Genomic DNA, 26,641 nt, shown 5'->3' on the forward strand with positions numbered 1-26,641 from the left:
AAGTCTTTCATAACGGATTGGAGTAAGCTTTAAATGGTCGGCCAATTTTTTCGTTATAAAGGATCTGTGACTGCCTTGATCAAGAATTAATCTAGTTAATTTTGATTTATACTTAGAACAAGCATAAACTGTACAAGTTTGTAATAATATTTCCCTGGCATTACAGTCATTATTATTATTACCTTGAGGAACAGAAGCAATCAATTTTAAGTTTTGAACTTTATTTCTTTCCTCAGAATTCAAAGTCAGAGATTCAGTTGCATTTTCGGAATAACCTTGTTCCGAATTTTTGTTTACAAGGGATTTATTAGTACAAATCGATTCATTGTGATACATACCGCCACATTTATTACATTTAGTTTTATTTCTGCACCTTTTTGATGTATGGAATTTTTTAAAACAAGAAAAGCAGCGGTTTTCGGATCTTAGTTTCTTTAATTTATCAGAAACATTCACTTCGCATTTAAATGACTCGTGCAAATTATCACAAAAGATGCATTTTCGGTTAACTGCAGTATGAAATGCAGCCGTGGGTGTATTTTTTACATATTTTCTAGTTTCATATTTTGATTGATCGACTCGCGGAGGCACAGGATTTTTCCTTTCGCTTAATACTAGATTTGAAACTTCCCTGCATTCTATTTCCGTTTTAATAAATTGTGTTAATTCCGAAACTTCAACTTTATCTTTCGATCCTCTTTGCCGATTAAATTCCAAAACTAAATCGTCCGGAATTAATTTTAATAATATTGGAATTAATAAATGTCCATATGAGCCAGAAGTTACTTCTAAAGTTTCCAAATTACGAATCGAAACTTCTAATTCGTCATATAATTTACGTAAAGCCTTTACGTTAGCAGAATTTTTAACGGCTTCTAAATTGAGAATTTTATTCATGAATGAATTAATGATCAGGTCTTTTCGACCATATCTGTCCTTTAGTAATGCTACACAACTATCATAATTACTTTCTGTTAACTCAAAGCCTGACACAACATTCGAAGCTTGTCCCGTTAAGAATGTTTTTAAGTATACAAATTTTTGTATTTTTGAAAGCGTTTCGTTTTTATGTATCGAATTTTCGAAACTATTCCAAAATTCATTCCATTGTTTGGGGTCTCCCCAAAATTTATCAATCATTAATTTTGGTAATTTCAGCGTACTACTCCCACTAGAACTGGAACTTACATGCAAAATTCCATTACCACTAGACTGGTTTAAATCAGAACTTTGGGGATTCCTCGCTGGCGGTACTGCGGTAACCGTACCTAGAAACTGCTTAATTTGACTACAAGCAATTATACATTTGTCATTGTATTCTTCGCTTATACTACAATCTTCTTCAATTAAGTTAACATCAATTAACTCTTGTATTTCATCATCAAGCGTTCTTAAATTATTTTTCTTTTCGGTTAATAATTCAAAGAATTCTCGTAATTCTTTAATCGAATTTTCCTCTCCTTCAATTTTTAATTTATCTTCAATCACTTTAATTAACCTAGTAACAGACGATCTCAATGTGGAACGTTTACGTTTCAATCTATCTAACTTCTCTTCCATTTTATTTAATTTAAATACACCCACGACAGCAATAATAAATACTTACTAATGTACTACAAATAATCACTAAATAATTAATTTAAGATTTCCCCACCTTTATTTGGAATTCCATTGTCACTTGAATATGAAATATCCGTTGAAATCGAAACACTTGGATCGAACACCTAAAATCTTCACAAAGCCTTAATTCCTTACGCCGATGCACCATCTAATAATTTTGTGCATCTCCAAATCAGATGATGGTGGCTCAGTGGGTTTACTAATTTTAACACTTTTACATTTTAAACAATATTTTAATTACTATATACAGAGCGTATTCTTAGGCCGCCGCCTTCAACATGAACAAACTTTATTCTCTACAACTAAGCGAACAACAGCGCCCTCTAGCCTTTTTCTTCAAATTACACAACAAGTATTCTTAAATGCTATTCCTTCTTAAGATACAGAAAGTTTGTTCTTTATCATTTATTACTGTCAAAATTTTATTCTGAATCACATATTCCTTACGGAATGGTGATGTCCCATTCAGCCTTTCTCAACACAGCCCGAATCAAAAATATCCTTTGCCTTCATTCTGAACTCAGACTCCAATTTTTCATCCACCCCTTTCATATAAATGCAAAGAAAATGGGAGTTTATGGCTCTTTATACGCCGTTTTCTGTACCAAAACAACAAAACAATGTCGATTTATTTTACCCAACCTTCGCCTCTGACCTTTCTTAAAAACGAAAATTTATTTTAAAAGCAGTTTTTTTCGGAAGGGGTAGGGTTTCTTGAACTATACTAGATAATGTTCTAATTGGTTTCCGTTCGGGGTGTTTGTTCATACGGAGTTTAAATGTCAACTAGTCGGAAGAAAATAGGGCTGTGATATGAGTTGTGTTAACTGGAGACATATGAGCAATGAAACAAGTTAACGAAAACAGCTTAAACAAGGAAACAGCTTGCAGAAATTTACAGAAGATTGCATATGTACCACCTTTAATCAAGGAAAGCAATGACTATAAGTCAAGCTACTGATAAATTTAATCTCTATCTGAACAAAGGACCATCAGTGATCTCACTTAGTCGGTGATTTACACAAAACTGTATAGCCTATGAGGACTTATGCATCGCTGTAAATAGCCTTGTGAATTTCTTTTTCAAATGTGTTTGCAGCAGTCTGTTCTGCCGGTCCTCCTTTGGAGACGACGCAGCAGCATTAGATCGCTTCTGCAAGGACAATAATGCTGTGAGGCAAATTTTATAGCCGTAGGGTCAGCAGTCCTCTTCTGCAGCGTAAAAGTCAAGCTACTTAAGTCAGCACGAATGCTTAAGTAGGAAGACATAAGATCAAAATATGCGGGCAAATGATAAAGGAATAGTCAAATTGAAAATATACAAAGCTCTGTACAGAACTGATTTAAATTCGAATAAAATAATTGAACACATAGTAGGAGTGTACCGCTGTACTTCTAGAGAAATAAGGGAAACTTACATTATGGATATGTTTGGGGCAGGCTGCATATGGCTTGAAATACTTGAGTGGGCAGTAATATCATAGTATGATATGATCGAGCCAATTTTATTTCCTGTAGTTCTGTTACTATGATTATTAGCAATTCATGACAACTAGGTTGCTTTCCTTTAAGATGGTATCCTGATGTTTGTCAGCAGTCAAACATGTAGAGGTCAACTATTCCTTTCCAACGACATACACAAAAATTCGCTTCGCCGCACTGGATGTGGTGCAAATAAACAGAAGAAAGACAGCGTTCAGAGAAATGTTTTATCATTGATAAGCAGCTGCTTCTTAGCTATGCTGCCACTTTATGAAAAAATAGGAATGTCCCACAACCCATGGTAGCTATGAACCATCTTTCCTGCTTCTCTTTAAGCATGTGCTCATAAGTGGTACACTTAAGATATGATGTCCGGAGGCGAGTTGAGATCTCTTCATCACGAACATTGTTCGTGCCTGCTTTGTCAGCACGTCATCCAGTTTACTTCCAGTATTTCTCTTATGGGCTAGACCTCAGCATAGAAGAGGATGATTAGAAGTGCTTGCATACCCCATCACTTTTTCTCAGACTATTTTTAAAATATATATTCAATACACGACGATTGTTACGACAGCCTTACTTTAAAAATAATCTGATAATCTGTAAAAATATGACGGAATATATTGAGACCCGCTTCTGAGTTGAAATAGTAATAAAGGATCAGCTGAAACAGATTTGGGATCGAACTCGAATCCCGGAAAAGGCGTAGCTATAACTGTGTAATAACTCTGTGGCATGAAAGCACCTAAAATACTATTCATCTTAACATCCTCAAAAGGTTGATGGTAAGAAAAAATGGTTAGTATACTCTGGAATGCATTCCTCGGGATGCTCTCCATTAAAACTGGGACACACCTTCTCCCTTCTCGCGGAAGTAATTCGGTCGCCTTTTCTTGATGTACACGGTGAGACAGCTAAATGACCAATAGGTCTGCCCAGTTCAGGGAATGCATTAAGAAGGCTAGCGTGTGCTCATTTGGAAAAAACAATACTGAAACCAGAAGTCCAAAAGACCTAATTTACGATGACAGGTCTTTTAGAATAAAACATGTCTATAAAACTAGAAATCTACCAGTTGCAATTTTTGTAAGTTCAGAGCATTGATTCTGTATTCTTTTATTTATAAAACAGAGAAGACTGTGAAATATACATGAGAAATGAAAGAATATTTTCAGATCGGATTCTGATGGGAATTAAAGTATCTTCCCCAAGGAAGCTCAGTCGGGAATAAAACTATCAAGGCTGAATTCGAAACGGGTTTACTAAACCATGGGCAAGAATGCTGCCCCAGATTGATGAGGAATACCCCATAAGACGATGAATGATAGTTTTTGTAAATGTGATTGTTACTTCAAAAGTTAAAAGTAAATTTTCTGTCTTTGCGATGGCCAGTTAAAACTGATCCATACCACCAAATCATAAGATTACTATCACAAGCCCATTTTTAATTTTATGACTTTAATATTTTAGAAACATTAAAATACAGAATGAGGTAATCAAATTATTATAACCATATTAAGATGTCAATGATTATGGATTTACTTATAATTTGTGCCGTAATTTATTTTTTTAAATTATTTTACTTGCTATTTAAAACGGAACATCGAAGTTTATCCAAATTGACAGCAACTTTTAATTTTGATGTTGGAATTCTAAAAAATTTGACAATGTCACATCAATTAGTCCGCTTACGGAAGAAAAATTTTAGCCAAAAATCCGAAAAAGCTATCTCTAAGCTTATCCGCCATTTAAGCCCTGACTGCAGATTTATTAATTTTTTTTTCCCACAACGGTTGCTATGCCTGCTTATTGGGACTCTCGTTGATATAACAATGAAGATAAAAAGGTTAAGTATCATCCGAATGGGATTGTAAATGGAAAACCACATCGAGTAATGCCAACTATAAGCTGCTACTTTTAGCACTAGGAAAGATAAAAATACAAATGAATAAAATCAGAAAATTAGCAAGCTGGTAATAAACAGATTGGCGAATACGATATGGCCCGTAGGCCGCTACTTCTTACTATTTTACCTAACACAGTCTATTAGGCCACAGTAGGCCCTCCACAATTCTTTTCGTCTGAGAAAAGTTTCCATCAAAATCGTAGCTGTTGACAGAGAAAACAAAATATACCAGCACGTTACCATTTTCAAAAGAGCATAAATTTCATACCATTTCGAAATTCAAAGTAAAATACATTAGAAGAATATTTATCTGTTAAAATAAAACGTAACTGGCTGTTATCTCGTTTTGCATGAAATAATCTGCGTAGATTGATATCGGCTTCTGTTTCGGGCTCGTGATAAAGTACATTTTTCAGTATCTAAGGTTAATTTCGGTCTTTTTTATCAGCCACCATCAGTTTAATCAGCGTTATTTAGCTAAAAGAAATAATATCATCGACCCTCTTAATAATTTTCTTTCAGGGCACAGATGGGAAGAAAATTTTTCTCTTAAATAATTATTACTTCCCTAAAATTAAAAAGGGACTCAAATTAAAAAGACTGTGTTTTTTGTGTGCGTTTCTAAACATATCATCTATGGAAATAAATTCTGTAGCCAGGTTTCTGATATTATACAAGTCTTTTATAAATGATATTAATGGTATAAATGATTGTAAAATAACTAATTTTACATGTCTTTTATTAATTATACTAACCGTATACGTGATTACAAAATAATTCATCTTAATAGAAACATGTATTGTCCTTCTCGTCCCATAAATTAGATTTAACTTTTTTTTATTAAGCCCACATTTCGGTTGCACAAGTTTTATTATTTCATTTGTCTTTGAAATCCCTGTAGTCAATTCGCAAACTACAAAGTAGGAAAAAACAAATTTGATTCAAATACCGTTCTGATCATAAATAATGATAAGGAGCATTTTATAAGAAACAAGATGGCCATAATACAGATTTTTTACAGCCGGTAGAACGACGGTTAAATATATAAAGCATGTAAATTCAGGTGTACTCAAACATGTGCGGGTGGTATTGCATATGTGGATTGGCTATCGTCACATGTACACTCGAAAATAAGCCAAGCATTCAGCAACTCTACCGACTGCTGAAACCGAAGCAGCGAACAGTCACAAAGAGCCAAAACATTTATAGTCGTTCAGGGACATCTCGACACTTTTAAGGAAGTCCCTTAGTAGAGTGGTCTGCACCCTGGTGTCGCATATGGAAACCACTGTATTGGAATAACCTAAGAGTGCAGTGCGTCACTGTGAATCGAAAGTGTTGTAAAGTCAGAGATTTATCAAGAAAATAAATATTAATAATCTGTCAGGTAAGTTCTTCATAGTTTGCAATGCATAAAGTATAAGATTGGCTTTGATAACGATGATAAATGTGGACGATGGCTTCGATTTTTGGCGATTTCCAAATGACTGGCTATTGAGATCACGCATTCAGGAACATGGATGTCTACGCAAAAAGTTTTCATAGCCAGTCAGAGGGGGGGGGGGTTCTGCCATCTTTCATAGAAATGTATAACTCGGGGAGATTTCGACAGTAGGTTACGGGGAGATCTCAGCAGTCGAGTCAGGCAATTTTGCCAATGGCTTTCGAAAATGTGGAATATACCCATACAATCCTGATATTTTGGAAGACAATATGTTTGAATATGAACTCATGTCTACTACAAATGGCACCATTCCAGTTATGGTAGAGGAAGACGATAACCTCCAGAGGTCATCATCACTATCTACTGCATCAGCTTCTACATCATTTTCGGAATTATCCCCTGTACCAGTAGTACAGAACCACTCTGTACGAAATAGGAGGAAAAAACAAGAATCAGCCATTATAACATCCGCAGAATACTAGATGCGCAGTAAAACACCAACTGCGCAGTAAAACACCAACACAGGGACCCAGACGTCAGGAAGGAACTCAACCTAGTACCTCCAGGAATCTCGAAGACAGTGAAAATTACTGTGGCGAGTGCGGTGGGTAGTATTTTGATGATACTGCCGGACAGAAGTGGGTGAAATGTGTCGGAGAGTGTAGTACGTTGTTCCATGAGGCGTATGTACAAAATGGGAATCAACCCCAGTTTACATGCAACAAATGTAGATAGTTAAAAGGGAGGATGTATATTGTTGCATTGTTAATATGTGTTTAGTCCGCCAATCTTTCTTTTCCACAGTGTGTTGTCCTTATTTCTTTAAAAAAAAAAAAAAAAAAAAAAAAAAAAAAGACCATTGTTCTGAATTGTACCTGCCACCCCGTAGATATCTGTCGAGATCTCCCGCAGTTAAGGGAGAAGTGGACATCTGGCTTTTATGTTTTTCATTGCATTTATATGACCTATGATGTTTTTCAGGTAAGCCAAATGTTCATAATGTGTTACTAATACAGGAATAATTATTTTCGGTAAAAATAAATGATAAATCCTTAAATGTCAACCAGTGTTATTCATAATTTTCCCTTAAGGTGTCGAGATGTCCCTGAACGACCTTAATATGAAAATCAAACTTATATTTCACTGACGATTATCATCAAATTTTGTAGGGTTTATTTATGATAATTAACCAGTTATTTTATATTTGGAATCTGTACTGTCATTTCTCTCTTTCCGTTTTCCTGCCAGAATGCAAGTTAGCTCGTGCGTAGTTCAGTGAGGGTTTGAGATTGTTTAGACACAACATGTTCTGCGGGCTAAAGGCCATGTTACTAGTTTGCTATTCTAAGGCGTATAATACTTTCAGGCTGGTATAAGCTTAAGAGCCCACTTTCGTGTTTAAATATCTCTGCGTAGCCTTTAGCTATTTGATACTGAGAATAGTTTTAAATTTAAAATTCTACTTTGAATTCTCGTCGTAACTGCTGGCCGATTTGTAAGCACCAGGTGTGCTTTCTGTTCACTTTACTTAGTTTTAAATAAAAGGGTCTTTTACACCCTTCTTACGTTTCTCTTTCATCTTAGACATAGCGATAAAACACTTAATGTCTTACTGAGGATTTACCGGAAGTTCACATTTAGTAAAAAGGTATATTCTTTCTAATTTTAAAATTCTCTACTCATAAAAATACATACAATTTCACACAGCTAAATTTGCATAATACAGAGCAGAATTTTTACTAAATTCTTTTTTCAGTTATAGTCCCCCCCCCTCGACATCCTCATCTCAGAAAAGATGCAGTTTTCAAAAAATTATCAAGTATGCTCTAAACCCTTACCGAACGCGGACATGGAGAACGCGATTTTAGTACACGCGTTTTCTTAACTGTCTCCATTCAATTTGCCGAATGCGGGAATTTTCTGTTATGAGAAGTTATGCTGAAGCGCGTCGGCCGCTTTGGAATAGCCTTTTTCATGACAGATTCATTCATTGCTTGGATCAGTAAAATCTGAGCATTAAAATGTTTCCTAATTCTCAACTGTGTTTCAGAACAAAGTGCTGAAGCACTCACAATATTACATCCAAATGTAAAGGTTTATTCCTTTCATCAAACACCACTTCCTAAATCAAACTAATGGATCAAGGAATCTTTAAGATTTCAGCCTACTTTGTCAAGCATGTTTATATGTTATTTTGGAAGCTTTCAACATAAACATACTGTATAGAAATCATTAAAGTCGCATGGTAACAAGTGAATTCATCAACAACGAATGCTTGATGGCATCAGCTCTGGCCAGAAGTTGACAACAAAAAGATTTCCATCGATTGAAAATGAAGCCAGGGAAATCGTATACGTTGCAAAAGTAACACGCGGGGAAGGATTTTTAGATATGGCTCAGGGAGAAATCAAAGAATGAGTTGAGAATAACGATCGTGAAAGACAAATGGAGAATTGGATGATCTTATAAACACCATCAACAGACGGTGAAAGCAACCATAGTGAAGAAGATAAAGAGCCTTTAACGTACAAGAAGTTAAATTAATTGTTAAAACAGGCATAGGAATTGTCTAATTTTGTAATAGAGATTGACCCAAATGAAGAAAGAGGAAGATGCATCATGAGAGGTATTGAAAAACTCTGCATTTCTTATTGAGAAACGTTTAATAAATTGCATCAATCATTGTGAAGTCTAGCAAGCAGAAATCCCTAGCCATTAAAAAAGTAATTGCATCGTGTACCTATTTATTAAGTAGTGATGGAAATTCTTTCAATTAACATTTGTTTAATTTTTCTTTCTTTAAGTTACAAGAATATTTAAGTTTGGATAAATTATACACACTTTCTTAATCTGACATATCCAACCCGTTAGAAAGTTAACTTACGGAACGAAACTTTGCGTTAACGAAGAAAACACCGCGCTCGGCCAGAGTGATATTTAGAAAATTTACAGATTTAATTAAAATATAAAGAAACGACTTTTAAATGACAAGTAGTAGTTAAAAAAATAGGAGTGAAAAGCCCTTAGAAATTTCGTTATACAATCGCAACAGAGTAAGAACATAGATAAAAGCTCTAAAAAGAAAACCTTGTGAATCTTTTTTATGCAAAGTTAATAGCCATACAGTATGGTTTGTTTAACATAAATATAAATTAAAAAAAAAAAAAAAAACTATATTTAAAACGTAAATAACATCCATATCTTAATTAAATTGGTTAATGTAATCTAACCACCCATTAGCGCTGAGTTACGAGACTAAGAGTATAATACGTATTATTAATAATCCATTAAATAAGAGGGCATTTTTATCTCACTTTGATGGCGCAGGATTCATGAACTGTCTGTTTATAAGGAGTGTTTGTTAAAGTGAAGATTCCGTGAATGGAGGTCTGACTACAGTTTGATTATCAGTTTATTTGTCGAAATATTTCTTAAACATAATTCATTTTAATTATCAAAGGAATTCATAAATTCATAGTGAATAACTTTTCTGGGAGTATGTCGGAATAAAAATATCATACATATACAGCGGTCCATCTGGTGGCGACGACCTTAGAAGACGATGTAAAATGTGAATTATCATCTTAAAAGTAACACTTCTTAATAGTAAGTTTTAGAGCAATCACAATTGTTAACTTATTTCACAAATTTCTTTATAAATTAAAATTAATGAATGTAAAGAAATCAAAATTATAAAATAATATTTAGAGACAAATCAGACAAACAGTATTGGAATCGGAATCTGATATGCTATACGTATGAACTGAATAAACTGAACACGAATTACGATAAAACTGAAAGAAAAAATAAATTTAACTGAAGTATGAAGTATTGGTTTCCAAACTATAACTGTGAATAGTAATTCTAAAACGAACTTCACAAAACTAATAACTTATTTACACCTTTCATACCAGCAAATACAGCTTTATTGGTAAAAGTAATTTATTTCCAACAGGGAAAAAAAAAAAAAAAAAAAAATTACTTTTAGATTTTATACTTCACCCCAAAGGGGCGCTTTTTTAACGTTTTGTGTGTTACCTTTATTTATTAAATATCACGTTCTTCGCACTTAAACCATAATATTCGATTCAACAGCAATATCACACAATAATTAAAAAAGAGCATATCTAGAATTTCGGATACACAGTTTCACGCGCTGGAGATAATTTGGGGGGGGGGCGGAGTGGGTACAGTGTTGCCATTGCTCGCTTTGAAATCGTCAAGTTTCTTAAAAACTCACAAATGCTTTACAGAATATGAAATAGATAATAAAACAAATTCCAAATTTGGGCTTCCAGATGCCCATATTTGGGTGGAAATGTACATTATTCAAAATTTGATGGCTCTAGCTACCGTTGTTTCTTCACAATGCGAGAAACATACATACATTCATGCAGATTCTTCATTATTTAATTTCTTTAAAAATAATGCAGGGTTCTAATATTTGGTGGCAACAATTTGAAAAGTGAAACGCCATTTATAGGGAACCAACGCAAAGTGCCAAAACGAAATTAATATCCTTTCTGAGCTAACTGCCCCTGTGGACTAAAAAACTTTTTATGCTAAAAAACCAAGACAAATCATGGACCGAATGAATGAAAGTAAAAATCAGGAACGTAATTTCCGCTTAAAATCCTTTTATTTTATTGAAAACTTCGATATTAAGTCTTCAACTACAATTCTAACTGGCATGTGCTGGAGATGCAGTCGTTCCACAACAGAAAAAAAAAAGCAAGCATTAAGAATTTTTCATTTTTGCCGCTCGCGAAGGTAGAAAACGTGATGCTTGTTTTGTTTCCCTGGTTTCTATTTTTTACTGCTTTTTAATTTGCTCTCTATTAAATAAAACTGCATTTTATTAATTTAAATATACAGTTGATTCAAGAAGATTCAGCTGATATTATATATTAAATTAGTTTTTTTATGTCATCATTATTTGATATGCAGGTAAAAATTTGAAATTTTTTTTTTTTTTGACGCTTTTCTTCCCCGAGACGTCTGTACATACGGACAGAATGAAAGAATGCATCTTCCAAACGGATTGTAAAATGGAAGGTGGATTCTGAAGGGAATTTTTCATGATGTCTGTGCGTACCTATGTATGTATTTATCTCACATAACTCAAAAACGATATGTCAAAATTTTGTATATGGGACTGCTATAACAACTAGTTTTGCATCTCCTTTTCTTATTGCAATCGGCAAAACCAAACGCTTATCTTTCTATCTTAATATATATATATTATATCTTAACCCATCCCCTTAACCAGTTTAAAACTGCTTACCCTGCCTTTATTTTTGTAATCGTTGGTCGTAGTCATATCCTTCCAATTACAGAAATGTTTTAAATGATGAAAATATTCATGTTTTGACAATGCCAAATTTTTAAAAAAATACTTTTCGACAAATAACGAAATTAAAATTTTAATTCGGTCTTTCGGTTCCTATATTTATCTGGCTTGTGCTGGAGACTAACATGCTTTACTTTTAAGTTTAATACTCCTTCTTAAAAAATAAAATTAAAAGAAGTTTGACTCCTGTACGACAAAAATTGACCGGGATATAATTTCAAAATTTGTAATTTTTAATGTTATTTTCATCTTTCCTTGAGAGATCTGTTAATTAAGGTAGAAAAATCGAGGAAATAAGTAATTTTAATGAAATGCTGCAAAACATGTATATAATATAATAGACCGTTTAAGGAAGTGATTGTTTTTCAGATTTGTTCATTCTTATTTTTATTTTTGGCCTCCATTTCTTTGTAGGCTGAAAATTAACCAGAAACATCTAAAAACTGATAGAAGTAAATTAATGAAAATTAAAAAAAAAAAAAAAAAAAAAAAAAAAAAAAACAATTTTACGGGAACTTAATAATATTCAGAAATGATACGGATGTCGAGGATGTGCAGTTCAGGGCTACGCACGATGCGTTACAATAAAACTGTGTTACAGAGTGACAGACCAAACAGAAGGTAACGCAAAAAAATTAACACATAGTCTGCTTTAATTTTCTTTTTTCCTCAAACGATCCATGCGGGAAAGGCTGAGCCGATAACATGACTTACAAACGATTCGATAGAACGGAAGTTGTATGAACGATAGCTACAAGAATAAATAATGTCATCTACAGAAAATTTTATTCGACACTATACAGACAATCAATACATACGCGAAAATGACAGATCGCGGTCTTACTGTTATTAGTTTCATACTGTTACAATCTTCTGCATGGCCTCCTCATTACTTCCTCTTACGACATATTAAATTATACACATATTTTGCTGCACTTCATTTAAACTTTTCTCGAATTATTCTAACTTCTGATTCCTCAAGACAAGTCGAAAATGACATCATAAACTGCGAATTCTGAGATTAAATAGCCTGGTCATTTTGTCGCACGGGAGTCAACTCTGGAAATATATGACTACGATTAACGATTGCGAAAATAAAGCCCGGTGAGCACTTTTAAGCCGAGTAAGAGATTGAGTGTAAGTACTGGGAGTATATAGATTGGGAGTAAGAGATTGGGTGAGGGCTTTTAAGCCGAGTAAGAGAATGGGCTGCCGATTGCAATAAAAAAAGGGCGTTGCACAACTAGATGATATAGCAGTTCTATATACAAAATATCAACATTCTACGGCTAATCGTTTCAGAGTTAAACGAGATACATACGTACGTACGTACTTAGAGATGTCACGAAAAAACGAATTTTGAATATATTTTATAATCTGCTTTTGAAAAAACTTCATTTATTCTGTCCGTACGGACAGATGCCACGCAAAAATATTGTCCAAATGGATTCGGAAAAGGTCAAAATGGATATTTCTGTTAAAATATGATACCCCAAATTTTTCGCGATTACAATACTTTCTCCACTTTGTCCAAAGAGGTAAAAAGAAACTCATGTATGCAACAGAAAAGGTCTTAAACAATGTCCTGAAACATCCGGCCTCTGTCAGAAAACAACATAGCATATTAATGGAGATCGTAAAACGGAGAACAACGTTTCGAAATTAAATGAGTCACTGCTGCTCCATTGTTACTATTCATATTTAAAGAGCATGATTCAGCTAAAAAACTAGCTGATCTACAAATATTCTTCTCAAGCACGATACCACAGTCGTTGTATTCGATAAATATTTATAAATGCACAAGAACAAAAGCATTTTGTAAGTATTCTATGGATGGGGGAAAGAAATTTATTTCTTTTTAAATAGGGACATTATTCAGATGAAAGTTCTAAAATAATGATAACAGTTTGAAACTCCTCAGCGCAATGTAAAAATACGGATTGTAACCTGAGCATTTACCTGGCTCTGCGCCAATTATCGTCGGCAGATTTAATTTTCTCAGTAATCTGCATTTTATTTTTCTTTTCAACAGCAATAATCAGGAAATATTTAAGGTTGAATGGAAGATTTTTTAAGCATCTCTGAAGATAATCTGTTCATAGATATCGAGCATCTTTTAAAGATAATATTTCCATAAATCCCTATAAAACAAAATTTCGCGGATGAAATAGCGGACATTCTACACGCCATTATAGCACAACTATAAATTTATGAGTGGGAATAACACAAACTGCAATCATATGGTACAACAGCTGGCATTACGAACGAAATTGTAATATGTGAAATTTCTGATAAAAAGATTTAACATGACACTTAATTATGTCCATGTATCTAGACGTTATTCTGTTGCTTTTCAATAGTGTTCGGGACAAAAGCCGATATTATCATACATTCACATCCATACGTACATTAGACACTTCGCAGTAACGCTTACCATTTGGAAAATTTCACAGTCCAATTCACCATTTTTGTTGTTAGAAAAGAGCTTTAATTATGTCAGAGAAGAATATAGTTATTCCGCGCTGTCTGTCCTTAGTTATGTCTGTGAAGAATTTCATTTTTCAAGCGTATTTAATACATGAACTCTTTAAGGATTATGTTCATTTATCTAACAGTTAAAGTTCCTTTCCAGTCTTCCTGAATTTCAACTTACAAATTCCGGCCAGAACGTAGTTTTAGAATCGCGTTTGAATATAAATGAGGAGAAATATTTAACCGTGAAGTTCTACTGACTTCGTCAGAGAGAACCAGTGATTCTGACTAGCGCGCGTTCGCCTTCTTAGGCTTTTCTCTCTTAAGCTTATATTAAGCTCGGCCGTACTTTAGGCCCTTGATAGCTTCGCCGTTATTTAAAATTAAGGAGCCAACTCTGTTAGAATCTTGATAGCTTCGTCTATATCTTTTTAGTTGAAGATAAGTTTAGTTCTTAGCTTCCTATGTTCAAGTTCAAGTCGCAGCTCTATTGTAAAACTCCAAGACGGAGTTCTGTTAAACTTTAATGGAATAATAAAGGGTAATTTAACCTTTCTTACGTATTGTTCTCTATCTCACGAACTCGAGCGATTATTCGCTGATCAGTTTTTAAGATTCTTCAACTTCAAATGTAACTTAAAAGTACACAGCACACATCTTACAACTCTTCTAAGGCATGCCGCAAAATAAACAAAGTATTTGGAAACAATGCAGCAACAAATCATACTGTACAAAGGTAACTCCAAAATTTTATGCCAGTAACTGATCGCCATGGTCTGGGAGGTCATCCATCATTTATGAAGCAGATCTACAGATATTATCAATGAAGATGTCTCCCTTACAATATTTATTTGCTTACGGTAAAACACTCGAAGGCTATTAGCCAAAAGAAAGAGATGCTTTCCTAGAAAGATTTCTAATGTGAACTGGCTCCTACATATGTTTCACAAGGGAAGCCAAGAAAACGCTCACGCAGCCAGTCCACTTGTCGAGATTTGAACCAAATCGAGCTATCAATGTTTAGCGGTCATATCCACTCAGCCTTTAGCAGACTTCCTCTCTTATAAGGCTGAAACTTCAGAAAGGCTCAATGCAACTGTTGAAACCATCTGTTTGCGTGTTCAAGCAACTGGAGATGGCGGAGAAGTTGAACACACTGATATCGAACGAAGCGATAGATAACATCTCATCTACAAATCATTTATCTCCTTCCATAAAAAGGGTAATTTCCCCCTTCTTACGTGGATGCTTCAATAAGCGGTCACATCATTATAGTGCCAGATGCATCCCAATGTCCATGCTGCAAATCCTTCATTGCATTCCAAGAAGTTTAAGTTATGTATAATCGTGGTATCGTGAATAACTAATTCCTTTCTTAAAGCCAAATTATCGTGGATGAAATTAACTGTCTTCGTATCCGCTTTACTTTACAAGCGCTTTCTTAAATAAATATCACTTACTTTGTACCCTGGAAAACAACATATGCAGGAGACAGTTTATACCTTTTCTCCAAATATCTTCTCAGCCTTGAATCCGAAAAATGCGGTAGAATGTTTTTGGCTACTTGACACATACACAGTGTCTAAATACAAAATAAACACATAAACAGATACGCTAAATTCAGATATTATAAAGATATGAAATATGTAAATTCTACAAAAGTTATATATGTTACATTTTTTTGGTAAACTAAATAGCCATATATATGACGCAGATAAAAATTCCCCCCAAAAAAATATTATCAAAATGATAAACGTATTAGATACTTAGAAATATAATTTAAAAATACAATAAATCAATTAAACATGCTACTTTGCTGCAAAGAACCTATCCAGTGCTCAATTACTGTCAAGTTTGCTCTAAGTTTCAACAAAGTTATAGAGAACAAATACTCACGAAGATAGTTTTAGGCAAGATGGAAGCAGCCATCAGTGAAATCAAGAATGACAGTAGCATAAGGAAAGTAGTCACCAGGAACGCAAAAGTGACAATGAAAAATAAAGTATGTTCAGGATCTCCAGCAAAACCTCTCCAATTGCCATGACCGCTCGAATAGTAGGCTATCAAACCGAGACATACCGCACCAATAATCTGAAATAGAAAAATTAAATATAATTCTTTGTTGTAAGTAATGTTTTAAAGCTTCAATAATTACAATAGATTTTTCAATTATCTGTTCCGCTTGTTATTCACGTAAAATAAATTGATTTTGTTGTTAATTGATTTACGTGCTTTTAACTTTTTTCGCTGATTTAAAAACTATAAAAAAAACAATACATATTTTTAAGAAGCTACCAAATTAATTTAGATGAATTTGTAGTAAGAATGTTCAGCCAGTATCAGGTAGCCTATAAATGCAAATAAAATAACTGTTTAGTTCTTGGTTAGATCTTATTTCCTCTTGCTTGAAAATAGGATAAGTTTCTCGTTTTATATAGATTTTAAAGAAAAAGACAGGATTCTAGTAAGATAAAAATATACAAGATTATGTTGAGGCTGTTTCAACACTTTTAAAACGATTTTGATAAAGAATTTAAAACAGCAAATGTTTTGGAATCAAATTTTATGGCAACAGCTTATTGTTTGAAATGAGAAATATCATCTGCTATTTTTAAATTTATTATTCTTTCAAAATGTCGTATATAAACAAGCTATGAATTGAATGACACGTTTTTGCGTTTTCCGAAGAGAAACATTATTCAGTTATTCAAAAACGCTGTGAAATGCATGATATTAAAATTAAAATTTCTATGTGCAAAATAAGCAACATTATTAATCGCAAAGGTAAAAACCGTCAATCATTATTTTTACATGGAAAGAAGACTTCAAACGAAAATTCGAAAAATGTAGCATTGTTTCTGATGTTTCTAAAGTAAAATCACTAGCAACAAAAGAAAATCCGTCGACGCAGAAATCAATTACAAAGTGTTTAAATACATCTTCAGCAATTATAAATAGATTAATAAACCAAGATTTACAACTTGAAAAACCTAAAAAACATAATGTTCACCAGCTTTTGCCCAGACATGTGACTCAGCGCAGAACAATTTGTAGAACCCTGTATGAAAAATATTTAGTAGGAGATAAATGGAAATACATTGTGACCCTTCATGAAGCATGGTGTACTAAATGACCGCAACAAAAAAGATCTATTTATTAATGAAAACGAGGAGGAAAAAAATGTACAAACCTGGTTCTGTCAATGCAAAGAAAGTTTCAGTAAGGAATTTATGACAGTCACAGAATTCTCTGACACGGGAAATGAAAAGTAAAAAAAGTGGGAAAAGAAGTTAAGATTAACTTAACGTACAATCAAGAGAAAGTTTTATAAGGTATTTCTCCCACTTCCCTAGCGTGCCTTCGTGGTGTAACGGTAGCACGCTGGGCCGGTATTCCAGAGATCCGTGGTTCGATTCGCGGCGAAGGCGGTTGCATATTTTTCATCTTTTCTGCTTCCAATTAACCTAATGATTCTACAGTTTTACTTCCAATATTTAGAGAAAAAGTTCCATTTCTTTATACCCACGATTTTCAAAGAGTAAAACTTCACATCAAGATAGAGCAACAAGTCATATTTCGAAAAGTACTGCATTCCTTTAAAAAATGAAGACTAACATAGGTATTGCATGTATACCTTTTCAATGTATTGCTGCAAAGTCTTCTGACATTTCACCTATAGACTATTGTGCCTTTGGGCTCTTGAAAAGGGCTCTTTCTAAGCGCAAACCTATATGATTGAGGACTTTGGAAAGCAGTGGAAGAGGAATGGAAATCGATACCCCTGGTAATTTTACGAAAAGCCCTTCTATCATGGAAATCACGAGGTAGACTTATAGTCTAGAAAAAAGGCTATTAGATAGAACATTTTAAAAAAATACTCTTTACATTTAAAAAATATTTTAAAATAAATTGAACACCCCGAAATCATCCTATAAAATGCGTAAACATTATCTGATGTTCATTTTTAAGGCCTACGTACATACAAATTTAATTTCATTGCTTTCTTTTGGGCTCAAATAAGAATGAACTGAATCTTTAGTCAAACAAAGTAATTTCTTTTTCTAATTTTCAAGAAAAGAGTAGTTTTTATTTCGTTTTATACAAATAAAACTCGATAAAGCAAAAAACTTAATTTTCCTAACTTTAAGTTAACAGTAACTACGTGGTTTTGGGCGAACCATTAACGACAATTTTGTTTCATTCTTTTCATCTTGCGACTGAGATTGTGCCCTGGTATTGCTATACTACATAAACTAATCAGCTAAAATATTCTGATCACCCTTCTAAATGCCGCGTTGTTCCACTTATTACACGAAAATCATCTTTAACCCGTCATAGCATGAATTCTACAAGTTGTTGCTAAGTTTCCAGAGGAAGATCGTATCAGATTTGCAAGCGGGAGATCACACTGAGCCAATTTTAACTAAAATAACACATCGAAAAAACAAATGTTGAAGACATTGAAGTAAAAAGATTCAGAGTACATAAATTTGCAGTACTAGTTTCGAAGGTTGATTAGAACTTTCTTCTTCAGCTGCAGGAATGCAAATGATGAAGTAAAGGTGTTGTGTACTCATGCGATAACATAAGATTCTTCCTTAATATAAGGTGGGGAGCGGGACTTTCGCCTTCCTTAACATCCTACTGACATGAAATACAGGGCAGTCGTAAACCACTTCCCCAATATATGAACCCCTACATGCCTATCTGTTCAACCAATCAAAATGAAATTTTAAATATTGTTATTTGAAGGTATGCACTCGAGACTGCGATGATTTAAAACAATAGAGCCCTCAGGGTTACAGTTACAATGAAAAAATTTCGAAATGTTCGACAGGTTACACTCACTTTTTCTTGTATAAATTGATCAGTGCACGGAAAAACCATAAATAGCGTCGAAACGATACACGTATGACGAAACCTGCAAGCGCAAAATATTCACAAAGAATAGCATTCTAAAGAACAAATAACAACGCAAGAGAAGTAAGAGAAAATGAACTTTCATTGGAGTTAACGAAAAAATTTTCAACGGGCATAACGTTTCAAGTAAGAGTCACCTCGAAACTTTGCAGTGTCATAGCCACCGCGATTCTCGATCTCATTTCTGGTTCTGGGGTTACTTGAAATCTAAGGTGTACACATTAAATCTACGAGATTTATCAGAATTGGAAGACTCCAAAAACAATGAAGTTTTACAGATTCCTCCTGCGATGTTACGCCCGTCCTTGTTGCCAATAATCTCCCGCATGCAATGCATTATCGTCTGCGAAGGTGAGCAAGCTGAAAACTTTGGGGTTTCCAATAAAAGTTTTTTTTCCCTTTCATCTGTTGTATTGTCACTAGTCCTTTACAATGTCATTCTTTGCCAACGTTTGAAACCAGCAATTTTAGTCTTGTGTATTGACTCAAAACCATTTATGGTTTTTTAATGCATTGATCAATTTGCGCAGAAATAAGTGGGTGTTGCCATTTGAAAATATCGATTTTTTTTTAACTATAACCGTACTCAGAGATCTATATTTTTAAATCATCACAATCTTGAGCGCATACCTTCAAAGAGCATTATCAGTAATTCCATTGCGATTAGTTGAGCGGTCAGATACGTACGTCACATTTAGTACATTAAAAAACTATAAGCCATTAAAAACAAACAAAATTTGATAAGAGATATAAAAACTTTTGACCTTTTAGACAACCTCTGCTACAATGATTCGTACCTTCGCTTGTGTGTCAAATCCAATAATTGCCATTCATTTAATACGGAAATTTCGACCTCCCTGTGACAAATTCGAAAGTTTACAAAGACTTAGAAAAGGCCTCCAAAAGATTTTCAGCGGGATTGTGGTGGAGCGAATACGATGGCAAACGGCTCCTATATATTTGACAGAGTAAGAAATTGTTATATAGCGAATTCGTGTTTCTTAATTATTATTTTATACACGCCTGGTTTTGTTTTACCTATATTTTACTTTGGTAATTATTCGGATATTTCAATGCAAAATACTGAATGTTTTTTTTTTTTTTTTTTTTTTAAATAAATAAATACGTATAGTGTTTTTTTTTCACCTTAGGCTTAAGCAGACACGCCATCAAACAGCTCATCTTCCAAATTTTTGACACTGGGCTAAGTATTCTGGTCATTAAATTCCTACAACATTTTACATGCAATTGGATTCAAATTAGAACTCGACTATGAGCTCAATATCTAATGTCAACCTTCAATGTAATCAGTACCCTTGCCGACATCCGATACTGATACTTCATGTGATATTAAAACGAGTTCAAGTATCACTAATTAGGCTTGCAAGTCACGCTATATTTGCATGCGTCATCTTCTCACCGCCAGGAAGCTGCGACAAAGAAAAAGGAAAGTCTGACCTACTACCAACGTCATATCCGGTGCACGAGGTTGCCCTATTTCTGCGTGAGTGACAGAAAGAAAGGGATTCCAAATAAAGTGAAAGCATCGCAGGTTAGTGGTTACTGTGTTTGTTTGAGGTCAGAGATTATGGAGAAGCCCAAGGTCAACGAAATGTTATCTGAATTTTAAAAAAATAAAGATATAATCACCAAGATGTAATTCTTTTGCATTATAAATGAATTTTATGTTTCCTTAACGTGATAAAAAGATACACCATTTTTTGCTTCATATATTATATGAAAAGCATACAGCAACATACTTATATACCAACAAAACTATTTGTAATTACGGAGTAAATCTAAATATCTTAATTAACATAAGCTTCACCTGAAGAATGATAAGTCAGGGTTTAATTTTTTTTTAATTAGAAGTGTCGAAGCCCTAAAGTCAGGAAAGATGAATAAAATTAAGTAAATGAAATAATAAAAAATTAAATTTAAACAAATAAACACTTAAAAATTAATAAATATAGTTAAATTCGTAAAAAAATAGTTAAACACTAAATTCCAATACCGAAGCTCATCTGAAACTTCGCCTGTAATAAATGCAATACCTGTTACGTAAATAAAGGAATTTCTCTCCCCCTTCCCTTATTTAGCATCATATTTTGTATCAGAAGATAAGGAAGGAATGCAATTAGGTATATGTATTTAGATTCCAAAGAAGCACTTAAAATAATTTACAGGAAGTAGTTACGATAAGCCTAGTAGTCTAAGAACCAACTACAGAATTTTAATACATAGTATATAAAATCCTACTTAATTCAGGAACTCAGCATAGCAATGTCAAACAATAAGAAAGAAAACGTAGTACGATATTATCCCCTCACATATTAACACCATATACAAACTTTTCTTCATTCACTCAATAATAAAAACACTTATATATTCAAGAAGAAAAAATGCATGGATCGTTTACGCACGAAACTTCCAATAACATAGTTCCAGCTAGGGAAGAGGTAGCAGTTCCTATTTTAGTAGGAAATTAATTTTGGGAAAATAACACCATAAAATAAAATAAAATAAATAAATAACCGCTAGGTGGAACGCGAACGATTATTCTGTATCGAAGTATGTAGTGATGGAATTAGGAATGATAATAATGGAAAATATTTCATAAAAATTATTAGCTGTATTGTAAATTGCATAAATTGGATGTTAATATTGAATATTAAATAATAAGTTACAGCTAATATTAAAAAATAAAATGAAGATTTGTTTCATAATATCCATAGGTATACTGCTTTCAAATCGTTCCATTACTTAAATGTTTTAACTTCAAAGAATGTCAGGCCATGTCAAATAACAACTCTTCTGAAAACTGGCTCTTTGCCAGGTCTCCTAAATGATAAATTAAAAATATTACGTGAAACGGCGACACCTGTCCGACCCTATGAATGATAAATGTTACTGTTGCATAATGGGCCCCATAAGTTGGAAAGATTATGCCAGAACCGTGCTAGATTTTTTAAATCTGAGGCACACCATTTGCGCTCTATTTAGAATACAAGAAAATATATAACGTGTTCTATTTTGTTCAATAAAATTTTATTCGTAATTCTATAGCTGTTCATACATTAGCAGAATTTTTTTCATAATGAAAATAAGACCTGTAATGATTTATATTTAAAAAAGAGAGACAGAAAACAATAAATTGTTTATAATATTTTAAGTAAAACTTTGTTATATAAGCGTTATTAAAAAAGAGAGAAAACAATAAATTGCTATGATAATTTTAGTAAAAATTACAGTAAAATAATTAATGCAAAAATTATAGCACTATTATTTAATCAACCTTTTATAATTTATATCCCCCCTTTAAAGTGAAACAAGACAGTCATTTTGTTTATTAATTTATTATATTTTTCTGTTACCCCCAAAGTTCTGTTGGATTACATTATAATGTTAAAATTTTTTTTTAAATAAGCTAGTTTTTTATTTTTTTAGGGGGGGGGGTTATCAGTTGGATCCCTTAGTGGAGAACTTTTTAATGGAAATGATAAATGTATACATTATGCACATTATACATGACAGAAAGCACGAAAACCTCTCAAATCCAGTCTGTTTTACCTTGAGAATACAAATCGAGGCGAGCGTTTCATAGTCAGCTTCTAAACAAAAATTGTGCGGATTCATATATATATATATATGTATGCACATAGTAAGTTCGAGTAAAACTTTCGCATTTTAGAATCAGGAAAAATTTAACCTTATATGAATAATTGTTTTACAGAAACACTATGTATTTCGAGAGTCAGATGTGGGATCTCATTTCTTCTGGAAGCAAACTTTCGCGTTAGAACTCTGCACACTGAATTTCCTTCTAAGACCTTATCCATTTTAACTTTCGCTTGAAATGTTCGATAGCCGACTAGGCAGTGGCTATTAACAGTAAAGCGATTCGAGCTTACGGAGACTTACTGCAAAGCACTCGACTGTTATTTACTTATGGAAAGGGATGCCTTCGTGAAGAAGTTCTAAGTGGATTACAAGCTCGTTTTCACATTATACTCTAGAAAACTACGAAAACTCTCTTGCATCTAGCCCATTCGCCGAGATCTGAACCCATGTCGAGCTATTAGTGTTCAGCGATACCGCTGGTGGACAGGAACTTTCTATTCAGTAAATCCATGAACTGAAGGGGGTAGAATTACCTGTTTCGGAGACGTTGGAAGACAGGTGACATTTGCAGATATAAAAAGTTTTAAAGCGCTTTTTATTTAATTTCAACAGACGTGCTGTCTCCTAAACATGTGCTTCGACTATAATACAGTGGCAAACGAGAAAGAACATCTATGCAAACATGTCGTTTATTATCAAAGAGGAAAAATATTAGAAATTTGTGCAGATGAAGTTCAAATCAGCATTTTTAGTTGAACGCGCATGTGAACTTAAAAAAAAATATTTTTCAGGGTGACAAAGTAGTACTGTCACTACGTTATTCTTACCAGGCCTCTGAATTGGACTAAGTAGTATTGTAACTAGGTTATTGTCACCGGGCCTCTGAATGTTTCGGTTCTGCAATTTTTAATGCCTTGTGCGATTTATGATTAGAAGCGAAATTGCTCCCTTAGGTAATTTTACAGGAAGAAATCATGGAAGACAAAATCTAGCGAACGTGAGAACTAATCAACAACCACATCCTCCAATTTGTCAAGTATTTTCCAAGTTAAAGCTTATTTCCAAAGCAACTTTTGAGGAAAGAATCCACATAAGTTTTTCTATTTAAAAGACAGCCATCATGTTCATATCATGTGAAGACAAATATCGTCAAGAGTGTCAACAAGACATATAGGTAGACGACGCCCTTCATAACGGTGCCTCGTCATAAATCTGTAGCACTTACGTCAACTACTCTTCGAAAAAACAGAAATCTTCATAATAGCGTCCGGCAAGGTACCCGCATCCTTACGAATCTGTGGGAAAAACTTCATAAACCGAGTAGCCTTACAGATGGTTTTTTTTTTTTTTTTTTTTCTATATATAGAGGACGACTTACAAAAGGTACCATACTTTTATTACTAAGCACTGTTTTATAAAGCAGTCCTGACCATACAAAAATTCAAGCTGCTTCTAGTCTAGGTATTATCATAAAAACTGAATGCAAATGTCCGCAGAAAACAGCATTACCTTTTGAAGTCACACCTGGTGCTAACAGAGGGTTTCTTAACTGGGGGGAGGGAAGGGATTTCCCTAGACAGGAACTTCATACATTCAGGGCAAAATACGGTCAGCTTCACTGCACCTGCTTCCTGGTGGGCGGATAAAAAATTATCGAAATATAAATTAAATATACATGCATTTTTAAATTTCTGGAAAGGAATGGGGGGATGATCTTCTAGCAGTGGTGAAAGGGATGCATGGAGCAAAAACGGTTGGGAACCACTGCGCTATCCAGAATATCCAATAACATATTCCGGTGTCCAGTCATACGGTGGCAGGTTCCAGTTCGCAACTAGTGTATTTTGTTCTGAGGCGATAAAAAATCACTAAAAATAATCTTACTAGAACAGTGGGTTCGAACTCAAATTAAATGCGGGCCGAATGCACGTTCTAAAAGCAGCTGCTGGCCCTGAATTTTTTTTTAAACAAAATAAAAAATTAACAACATTTTAAATTTCACTTATTAAACATTTATCAAGAAAATACATTAATAATACTAATCATAATAACACAAAGAAAAAAACTGAACATATATTTAGTTTCTATCTGAAATCTTAAAGACCTTAAAGAAATTTCCGATGGCTACACTTTTAATTCGTTGAAAAGCAACATTAAAAAATTATGCACTGCTCCAACATAAGTATTGATATAAAGTAGATATAATAAAAAACAAAAACATGGTTGTTAAACAAGCAGTTTGTGTCTCTATAGCAAAATGAACTATGCAACCATGCAACCAGCCAAGCAACCGGTGACTGAAGAAAAGTATGCATCAGAAGTAACGACTCTAGAGGGAAAAAAAAAAGGAAAAAAAAAAAAAAAGGAAAACAACAGAACACTAAGCTACTCGGCTAGCTAACTAAATTTACTGATTGTTACCGACGTGAGAAGTTCTCGCACCTTACCCTAGAGATAGAAGCATACAGTGACATACTACAAGCATGCAGTGAACAAAGCTCCAATCTATTCATTCTATCTCCTTTTTCATTCAACAACCTGTCATGCACATAAGCTCAGTCCATATCTCTAGGTCTCTAAAATAATAAGCACCGTATTTGCAACAAATACAATATTAAAATTTATTCGCGGGATGCGTAAATTTTCCTCTACAGTTACGCCAATAGGTATCAGTTTTCCTTTGATAATACTCCACGAACACAAATCTTTCCCTTAAGCAGGTAGCTAGTTTAAATGCGTTGCCATGACTTAACAGAATTCAATCCTAAAGGGTTTCATATACACACAAATTTAGATCGAAACATACACCGCTTTGTATAAATAATAGTACTGAACTTATTTACTAAAATTAGATCTTCCTTTTTTTATCTGTGCATAAACCGGAAACAAAAACCAAAACTTGATAGCCAGAACTTGCATAACTCAGATGACAATATTATGAATTCATCTAAAACTATTTTGTTACAATTCTCCATAACAAAAAGTTACGTATCATGACAATACGATTTTCATATTTTCGTAATATTTTATTCTATGACCAAATTGCACATTTCACAAGTCAACTGCATTATTATTCAACAACGAGTTATAAGTTCAAATTAAGCAAAATATTTCGAAATAGCAGACCAGAGAAATTCAAATTAAAAAGTTCCGAAAAACTATTTCAAAATAGCAATTATTTTATAAAAAATTAACGTATCATTTCTATATATTTACCGTTTCGAAGAGTTTAAGCAAACCAGATGGAGTCTTTAATATTCCAGTATTCAAAATAATTGCCGTTGCTGAAGTTGTTGTTGTTGTCCTCGTAACTGTAACTGAGTGAGACATCTTGTTTAGAAAGCGGATTCGGCACCGAACGTTACAAAATTTAGCAGATATGTTCGAATTGCGAATTAAATTTTTCCTCAGATCAGGGATAGGCAACTCACGCGAAAAGCCGACTTCTGTTTACTCTCCGGAAAAAATAGATTCGCCCACGAGAACGGCTTGTTGCAGGGTTGCATGAAAAGATATCGTTGTGAAAGATGGAAAATCGCCAAGTAGGGCTAGAATAAAAATTTGGCGCTAAACGTAAGGAGTGGAAAACTTCGTATTTCTCGTTTATTCGCGCTAACTTTTTAAGTCCTCCCCCACCCCAATAAACTACAGTCACACATATTTTGACATAATAATAAAAATGGCTCTTTTTCATAAACATCGTCCCGGTTAAAGCATTCCTTAGTGAAGTTTAAAATATTTCCCTTTTAAAGCTTTAATTTCAATGAAATCCTATAAAAAAAGTATTACGCGCTATAATAACAAAGCCAACAGCTTAATTTTTCTT

The 26,641-nt window shown here is 33.7% G+C and overlaps 1 protein-coding gene across 1 annotated transcript in view; it reads right to left on the reverse strand.

The window, feature by feature from the left end:
* LOC118180936 (uncharacterized) overlaps nucleotides 1-26,281 on the reverse strand; it is a 54,730-nt gene extending 28,449 nt beyond the window's left edge. The window contains exons 1-2 of the mRNA XM_035350017.2: nucleotides 26,032-26,281; nucleotides 16,171-16,365 (exon numbers count right to left, since the gene is read on the reverse strand). Of these exons, the coding sequence (XP_035205908.1) occupies nucleotides 16,171-16,365; nucleotides 26,032-26,145 (309 nt within the window). The 5' untranslated portion in view covers nucleotides 26,146-26,281. The remainder of the gene's footprint in view (nucleotides 1-16,170; nucleotides 16,366-26,031) is intronic.
* Nucleotides 26,282-26,641: the final 360 nt, after the last annotated feature.

This window comes from Stegodyphus dumicola, chromosome 8 (assembly GCF_044657685.1).
Source record: "Stegodyphus dumicola isolate Sdum_Otavi_A_Nest chromosome 8, ASM4465768v1".
Classification (NCBI taxonomy): domain Eukaryota; kingdom Metazoa; phylum Arthropoda; class Arachnida; order Araneae; family Eresidae; genus Stegodyphus; species Stegodyphus dumicola.